This window comes from Nerophis lumbriciformis, linkage group LG10, assembly GCF_033978685.3.
Source record: "Nerophis lumbriciformis linkage group LG10, RoL_Nlum_v2.1, whole genome shotgun sequence".
NCBI lineage: Eukaryota > Metazoa > Chordata > Actinopteri > Syngnathiformes > Syngnathidae > Nerophis > Nerophis lumbriciformis.
This window is the reverse complement of record NC_084557.2, coordinates 12,949,833-12,958,968: the sequence shown is the minus strand read 5'-3', so window position 1 is coordinate 12,958,968 and position 9,136 is coordinate 12,949,833. Positions and strand designations below refer to the sequence as shown.

At 37.5% G+C, this 9,136-nt stretch overlaps 2 protein-coding genes across 2 annotated transcripts; one reads left to right on the top strand and one right to left on the bottom strand.

Moving 5' to 3' along the window:
* Positions 1 to 115: 115 nt before the first annotated feature.
* anapc13 (anaphase promoting complex subunit 13) lies at positions 116 to 4,571 on the bottom strand. The gene is made up of 2 exons (XM_061970248.2): positions 4,190 to 4,571; positions 116 to 264 (listed from the first exon to the last, which is right to left on the bottom strand). The coding sequence occupies exons 1-2, from the start codon at positions 4,286 to 4,288 to the stop codon at positions 139 to 141; spliced, it is 225 nt and encodes a 74-aa protein (XP_061826232.1). The 5' UTR covers positions 4,289 to 4,571; the 3' UTR covers positions 116 to 138.
* Positions 4,572 to 6,780: 2,209 nt separating this feature from the next.
* Positions 6,781 to 7,110, top strand: pierce1 (piercer of microtubule wall 1). Its single transcript, XM_061969324.2, has one exon. The coding sequence runs from the start codon at positions 6,781 to 6,783 to the stop codon at positions 7,108 to 7,110; it is 330 nt and encodes a 109-aa protein (XP_061825308.2).
* Positions 7,111 to 9,136: the final 2,026 nt, after the last annotated feature.

Here is a 9,136-nt window from a genome sequence, read left to right as displayed (position 1 = left end):
ATGCAGCACACTTCTCAAGTGACTGCGCCAGAAAACTACAAACAGTCAAACTATATTTCAATGCACTGACATCAAACCAGGTGAGGTTGAACGTAGCTGGTGCTATGGTTCCACAGTCCAAGTCCAGTCAGTGGTGATTCAACTCCCAGTGTTCGGAGTGTTTTCGTGTAGGCTCTGCAGGGAAAGGTCCGTCCATTTCATCTCTTGCTCCTTCACCGACTCCGTGGATCCCCCGTTGTCCTGCTCGGCCTCAGGGAGTTCACTCTGAAAGACCACAAAGCTGATTAGATGACATTCATCTCAGAGGCCGAAGAGTCTAATCCACCTCATTTTACTCCACCTGGATCTGACAGAACCAATAATGGTGAAATATTGGCGGGGATACTTAGTGTCTACATTCTGTCACTGCAGTTTATGCTAAACAATAAGCAGGACATGTCAAATGAGTCAATCGTGTGAATGAGAGATCAGTCCAAGGTATAGCATACTGTATTGTACTCCCAACTTCCCCATGATCCTACATGGTTTACATGTTTAGAACAGAGGGTGTCACTCATTTGAGCTCAGGGGCAACATGGAGGAAAATATATTCCCAAGTGGGCCGTACTGGTAAAATCATGGCATGATAACCTAAAAATAAAGACAACTTCAGATTGTTTTATTTTGTTTAAAAATAGCACATACTGAAAATGTACAAATCATGGTTTTTTTTTACACTTACATGTTGCGGTTAATAGTATTCTATCTTCATTTGTCGATATGTATACTTTCTGAATAAATGATGTGATAATGATAATCAGTCAAATAGGTAAAATTGAGTCTGGCAGAATTTTAAAATGCTCCCATTGGTGTTATTTTTTTATCTATCAGAATATGAAATAAATAATGATATCAAAATCAAATTACAGGATGTTATTATTATAATTGACTAATTTTCCTCAACGGATGTAACATGATGTGCTTTATTCTGTACATATGTATAGCATCATCTACAATAGAACTTGTGAATATGGACTCATTTCATTAATCACACATTAAGTTATAAGGGGATACATATTATTTCAGCATATTTATGTGCGCCCACAAAATGTGTCCCCAGTCATAAGTACAACACAAAAGCTAGATAAAAACCATTTATTTTAGTAGAAATGTCAATTTATATATATATATATATATATATATATATATATATATATATATATATATATATATATACACACACACACACACATTAGGGCTGCAACTAACGATTAATTTGATAATCGATTAATCTGTCGATTATTACTTCGATTAATCGATTAATAATCGGATAAGAGACAAGCTACATTTCTATCCTTTCCAGTATTTTATTGGGGGGGAAAACAGCATACTGGCACCATACTTATTTTGATTATTGTTTCTCAGCTGTTTGTACATGTTGCAGTTTATAAAAATAAATAAAAATAAAACAATTTAAAAAAAAATTTAAATTTAAAATTGCTTCTGCATGCGCATAGCGTAGATTAAACGAATCGATGACTAAATTAATCGCCAACTATTTTTATAATCGATTAGTTGTTGCAGCCCTAATACACATAATATATATACTTGCCTAGCCTTTTAGACATATTAATATTATTAGTAATTAAACGTAATACATTGAAAATAATGGCCCTGCGATGAAGTCGCGACTTGTCCAGGGTGTACACCGCCTTCCGCCCGAATGCAGCTGAGATAGGCTTCAGCACCCCCTGAGACCCCTCCCAAAAAAGGGACAAGCGGTAGAAAATGGATGGATGAATGGACATTGAAAATATGCAATAAATATTTTAACAATGTACAATTTAATAATAATAGTACATTTATAATCTAATCATAGCCCCTGTATCGTAATCGAAGCGTGAGATGCTCAAACATTCCCACCTCGAAGCTAAAAGGGGACCTAATTATGCAAAACCAACCCTTCTTACCTATTGGTACCTATTTTTGTATATTTGAGATCTGCATAATCCCTGAAAATTTGAAATCAAATCATGGAGGCATGGTGGAGATATTTATAATACAATCTTGCTTTCCTAATACTTTCTCCAAAGGAGCCGTTCGGGCCCATTTTTCCTATCTGTTACGTCAGTAGGTATCTCCGTATATGGTAAAGATTAACCCGAAGAGCTTTGCATGAGTCCAATGGTAGCCCGACGTAGTCAACACTTTCCTTCTTTTTCGCTATCCTCTTGTTGTGGGGCGGACTGGCTCGTACATGCACATGCATCCTCCACTGTTTCTATTTCGAAGACAAAGTAGCATACTGTTCAAACGTATATCTTGTCAGTAGACTCCATATGGAAGCACTAATAACTACAACATGGCTGACGAGGAGAAGACCACCCAAAAAACGGCGCAGCCTAAAAGACGGCCAGAAAGCGGCTTGAAGATGGTCTGTAAAACATAATTTATGCAAAATGTTTCATGTTTTGTAGACAACATTGAAGTGTTTTAAAAGTATAAAAAAATCATAATATGACCAATTTAAGTATAATTAACACTGGAGGATGGGGCTAAACATGTTACACACCGAGAACAAGTTTGGAGCTGGCATGCTAATAGCTAAGCTAACTGCTAAGTTGGCTTGAAAAAACAAATTAAGTGTTTTGTAAACTTTCAGAAGTGTACATAGAACAGCATTACAACAAAAAGTAAGCCGTTTTTAAGAGGAAATTAACAAGAGTCTTCAATCTGTCAATCCTTTCCGTGTCCGGGCCTGGTAAGGTTCCCCGTGTTGAGTCAAATTAAGCTGGGGACGACGTGGTGCAGTTGGGAGAGTGGCTGTGCCAGCAACCTGAGGGTTCCTGGTTCGATCCCCACCTTCTACCAACCTCGCCACGTCCGTTGTGTCCCTTAAGGGCCGTGGTTAGGGCCTTGCATGGAAGCCCCCGCCATCAGTGTGTGAATGTTGAACTAGTGAGTACCTTGAAGGTAGAGAAGCACTATACAAGTATAACCCATTTACCTTTTAGAGAGGATAATATAACAACTGTTGGTGTGTCAACATTGTCGCAGTCAGTACACGACACGTAAGAGGGCAGATCAATCTATAAATTGGTGGTGTCGATACTAAGGCCCTTGATTGACACCACCAAATCGATATGGTCACTATCCTTAGGCATGGGTATTGTAAGTATATTATCAATAATAGACTGATTATATTGATATTTTTATTTTCTCAAAATAATTTTATTGTTGTTGTTAATGCTTGTACATTTAGAGAATACAGCTCTGGACACAGGACTTTGACGGCAAAACGTATATTTTTTGCCATCATTATTTAAACGAGTATTACTTTTGTTTAGTTATCCTGTACTATTGACTTTGTTTTGCTCATTGTATGCAACAAAAGAAAATAACAAACTAGTTTAAATATAAATAAATTGAAAAATGTTATTAATACAAGTGATCGGTAATGGAATCGATATGGCCCGATCTCACTCATGGGTGATCGATATTGAAATCGATCGCAAGAAACCCAACATAAACCATGACATCATCTAAGAAAAGATTTAAATAAAACAAACAAAATAACTATTCTATTTAATGTTATCTGTGTTGGTGACTTTTCCAGGGTGTACCCCGCCTTCCGCCCGAATGCAGCTGAGATAGGCTCCAGCACCCCCTGTGACCCCCAAAAAAGGGACAAGCGGTAGGAAATGGATGGATGGATGAAAACAACTGCGGATTCTTAGCTTGCTTTGAGGCAGCCAATCTTTTTTGCCCTCCAAAAGCTGCCAAATAAATGCAAGGGGACGTTTTGATCAATTTCCTACAACGACTAAGTGTGAAAAAATATCTACAATAACAATAATAACAGGGTTGCCAGATGGTAAATGACAAATTGTCATATCAGAAGCTTAAAAGTGTCATATTTTCTGGAAAATTATGGCACATACTAACTGCACATAATATAGCAAACGTAAACCGCGTACAGTAAAGCATATCCTGATGTAGTTTTACTTTTATAATCATAGACTTTAACATTGTTCATTGGTAATAGTAGGGTTGACGTTTTAATAAATTAACACATTTACAAAAAAGAGGGTTACACTAAATGCCACTGCTAAGCAATGTTTGTATTTGGGTTTCGACCCTGATTAATACTTTACCAAAAATGTGTCCATTACTTATGCAAGAGATGATGTTAATAAAGTGGAGTAGTTACCAGAGGGATGGTGACGTCCTCATAGGGCAGCCTGTCTTCCCTCCATGCGTCGTCTGTCAGATCCAGAACTCTGCCGTCTCGCTGAATTTCACTGTCCATGATTCTCAAAGCTAGACCAGGTTTAAACTTAACTGCTTTTTGGACAGATGAACACTTTATCTTCAATCCAACAATCGCTGTTCTTACTTTGTGGCAGAAAAGAGGACAGGACTGTAAAATAATTCCTCCGTGTGTTTAGCTGTGAGGGTTTGTGTTGATTTCAGCCGTTTGACCATGGCGCACTTTTGCAAACGTTAGCGCCGTCGCGTTGTGATAACGTCATGCACGACGCTTTTATGTTACGGAAAGCGCTCGTATAGAAATTTATAAATAAAGGTTTTAAAAACAAAAAAACAAAAAAAAAAGAAGAAAGCGATCGTATGATTAATTTTAACAGATTTACACAGTACCTTTGCAACCTCATTATACTATTGGCTAAGTTTTATATTCATAAATGTAAGTTTCTCAATACCCGACCTGTTTTTTGTGCCTTTAAAAAAGAATTAGAGCTCTACGTTAAAACACTCTCTACCTCTAACAACCAAAAAGGTGTGAAAACGATGATGCTGTGTTCCAAATTTAAATTATTTACTGAACTTTGTTATATATATATATATATATATATATATATATATATACATACATATATATATATATATATATATATATATATATATATATATATATATATATATATATATATACATATATATATATATTATATATATATATATATATATATATATATATATATATATATATATATATATATATATATATATATATATATATATATATATATATATATCATTCTATTTTAGTTACTTTATTGAGTTTACAACCCCCTGGCGCTGTTTTGTACTGTTTTTGTACTTATTTTCAAAATTATTATTTCTAAATTGTTCGTAAATATTGCAATTTACAAATAAAGGTTTATAAAATTAAAATAAAAAAATAAGTCTGTCTGTCTGTGTTGGCCCTGCGATGAGTTGGCGACTTGTCCAGGGTGTACACCGCCTTCCGCCCGAATGCAGCTGAGATATAAATAAAATATTAATGTTAACACACTTTTAAACTATTAAACAAACAACAAACCCAAATAGATACATCATTATTTATTGTATTTTAATTTACTTTTAAAAATTTCTGCGCATTGTTCCGCCCACAACACCGATTGTTTAATGATCACCATGGCAACCAAACTACACTGCAGACCCGAGGAGAACAACGCGAGTTTGGAAAATCCGCTTTCTGACGGTATTTTTTTCTTCATGTTGTTTACAATTTTTGTTGCTGTTAAAATGACTATTCAATTATTGTGTGCCATGAGCTTTTTCAAAACAAAATATTTAGCATCGAAGACGAATATTAATAAACGGTTTACCACTCGCGTTGGGCGGGTCTGGAGTCGCGTGATGCGATGACGTCACCTGGTGATAGTTTCATTTGCGGGTGGGAGATACTGCAAATAGTTTCATTACGGTTGGGAGATGTGTTGTCTTGTCTAATCATAAAAGATGCAGACGAGGCGTGTTGGTTGAGTTCTTAGTTTACTCCACAGCATTTAACCTAAACGGGGCTACTGCGCATGCTCTTCACTACTGTGGCATGCTGGGTAATGAAGTTCTTTTGTTACCTAGCTCATAACATCACAGAAGATACTGCATATTTGGCTATAGACCCGATACCAAACTTTTAATGAGCCTTCAATGATTTTGTCTTTAACTTGTTGTTCATGATAATTACAATGAAACCCTTAATAGTAAACAACTTAACACGAAATACAATATATGACAGTCTAGCAATATCAACAAAAATCGCGTTCATTATATACTTTATAGCGTCCAGAAATGCACACCGACGCTCTTTTTAACTTTTAGTTTCAAACTCACGCTAACACAGGCTCGATTCCAACATCACGCGTCTATATTCGTCTTTTACCTTCCAATAACAACACTTTGCCAATCGCCTTCCATGCGTGGTGCATTCAAGACAATGGGAACTCCGAACATCACCCACATACGAAAACAGCATAAACCCCAGCAGGTCGTAATCTACAATACAATCGTTTAAGCAAAATAAAGTTAATTGTGCATTCAAATCCGATTATTAAGACGTCCTCCCATCAGCTTGTGAAATTCAACAGACACAAACTGAAAAATATCGAATTTACCACGCTAGTATTGATGTTGTACCTGCTATCGACATTGTTGACATTTGTTCAGATCCTCCCACCGCTGTTTTCCGCCCCAGTATGACAAAGAGACATTTAGGACGACGTGTGAACAAACGTCGCCGTACAAAGAGTCGACCAACATGGCGAGTAGTCTGGCTTTAATTAGCGTAATGCTGCAAACTAAAGCTAATAATGATTATAAAGATGATCATGATGTCCATGGGGCAATCGATGAAGATGGAAATTATTGGTGCGTGTTTCTATTAGCGACTGTGTGCCACCTATACAGGTATAAGCAGCAATATCATGAACTTAACTTCATTTTGTGACTTTTCAAATATTAAAATAAATGTTTACTTATATAGGGGCTTCAGTGATGTCATCCTCCAGTGAAAAGCAGGCAGAAAACACACAAGCATGCATCACCCCTGGCAACCCAGTCTTCTCCTGCACATTCAATCCATCCTTCAAAGGTCCAACTCCGACACCCTGGTCCAAGCCCCAGAACGCCCTGTACAGGACCACCTCTGCGGAATATGGCCTGTACCCTCCGTGCGCTGAAACCACTGCGTGTACTTTCCACCCGAGAACCCAAAAATTCACCAAACATTTGAGCAGGAGCGGCATGTACCGAGACACCTGCTTCAACACCACGGTGGACCGCAGCAGAGTGTACGACTGTCCCAATTTACAACACACCATCTGACTCTCCAGCTTGACTCCGTGAGAGGTGTGGAGGGCGGCAATAAACTATTTCTGCAGAATAGTACATGCTTTGATGACGATTCAGAACCCAAACATGTATCGCACAATTATTATCTTGGTTCATAAGACAAGAATTTCACTGCATATTGTGGTTGTGTACAATTACTTATAGTTTTAAATAAAGACAACAGGACTGTTTGCAGGCAGTGTTTATGAATCACACTGCTGTGAAAAATTGCACTTTAAAGCTGGGTTTCTTAATTATAGGACCGGGGCACATTTCCCCTTAGAGGGCTGCCAAAAAACATCTCTCAGGCCACATGTGTCAAACTCAAGGCCTGGAAATGTGTCAATAAAGTACAAAACCCAAAACCAGTGAAATTGGCACGTTGTGTAATTTGTAAATAAAAACAGAATACAATGATTTGCAAATCCTTTTCAACTTATATTCAATTGAATAGACTGCAAAGACAATATATTTAAAGTTCGAACTGAGAAACTTAATTTATTTTTGCAAATAATCATTAACTTAGAATTTAATGGCAGCAACACATTGCAAAAAAGTTGGCACAGGGGCATTTTTACCACTGTGTTACATGGCCTTTCCTTTTAACAACACTCAGTAAACATTTGGGAACTGAGGAGACCAATTTTTGAAGCTTTTCAGGTGGAATTATTTCCCATTCTTGCTTGATGTACAGCTTAAGTTGTTCAACAGTCTGGGGTCTCCGTTGTCGTATTTTATAGGCTTCATAATGACCACACATTTTCAATGGGAGACAGGTCTGGACTACAGGCAGGCCAGTCCAGTATCCACACTTATGAAGCCACGCTGTTGTAACACGTGGCTTGGCATTGTCTTGCTGAAATAAGCAGGGGCGTCCATGATAACCTTGCTTGGATGGCAACATATGTTGCTCCAAAAACCTGTATGTACCTTTCAGCATTAATGTTGCCTTCACAGATATGTAAGTTACCCATGCCTTGAGCACTAATACATCCCCATATCATCCCAGATGCTGGCTTTTCAACTTTGCGCCTATAACAATCTGGATAGTTCTTTTCCTCTTTGTTCCGGAGGACACGATGTCCACAGTTTGCAAAAACAATTTGAAATGTGGACTCGTCAGACACTTTTCCAATTTGCATCAGTCCATCTTAGATGAGCTCGGGCCCAGCGAAGCCGGCAGCGTTTCTGGGTGTTGTTGATACTGTAAGTGGCTTTCCCTTTGCATAGTAGAGTTTTAACTTGCACCTACAGATGTAGCAACAAACTGTAGTTACTGACAGTGGTTTTCTGAGCCCATGTAGTGATATCCTTTACACACTGATGTCGGTTTTTGATGCCTGAGGGATCCAAGGTCACGGACATTCAATGTTACGTGCAGTAATTTCTCCAGATTCTCTGCACCTTTTGATGATATTACAGACCTTAGATGGTGAAATCCCCAAATTCCTTGCAATAGCTGGTTGAGAAATGTTGTTCTTAAACTGTTCGACAATTTGCTCACGCTTTTGTTCACAAAGTGGTGACCCTCGCCTTGTTTGTGAATGACTGAGCATTTCATGGAAGCTGCTTTTATTCCCAATCATGGCACCCACCTGTTCCCAATTTGCCTGGTCACCTGTGGGATGTTCCAAATAAGTGTTTGATGAGCATTCCTTAACTGTATCAGTCTTTTTTGCCACCTGTGCCAGCTTTTTTGAAACATGTTGCAGGCATCAAATTCCAAATGAGCTAATATTTGCAAAAAATAAAGTTTTCCAGTTTGAACGTTCAGTATCTTGTCTTTGCAGTCCATTCAATTAAATATAAGTTGAAAAGGATTTGAAAATCACTGTATTCTGTTTTTATTTATGATTTGCACAACGTGCCAACTTCACTGGTTTTAGGGTTTGTACTTAATATTTTCTCAGTAACTGTAATTTATTTTTTTCATTTTGACAGAAAAAATATATGTACTGCTTGAAATTGCATGCCTTTTAAACTTTAATAGTATCTCCACACTCTAAAATGTTGGGTCAAA

What these genes read in the sequence shown, in the direction of transcription:
- anapc13 (XM_061970248.2), bottom strand. Translation starts at nt 4,288, where the DNA reads ATGGACAGTGAAATTCAGCGAGACGGCAGAGTTCTGGATCTGACAGAC. An exon ending in AGGACGTCACCATCCCTCTG is followed by an intron (nt 265 to 4,189) that starts GTAACTACTCCA and finishes GTGGTCTTTCAG; the next exon opens with AGTGAACTCCCTGAGGCCGA.
- pierce1 (XM_061969324.2), top strand. Translation starts at nt 6,781, where the DNA reads ATGTCATCCTCCAGTGAAAAGCAGGCAGAAAACACACAAGCATGCATC.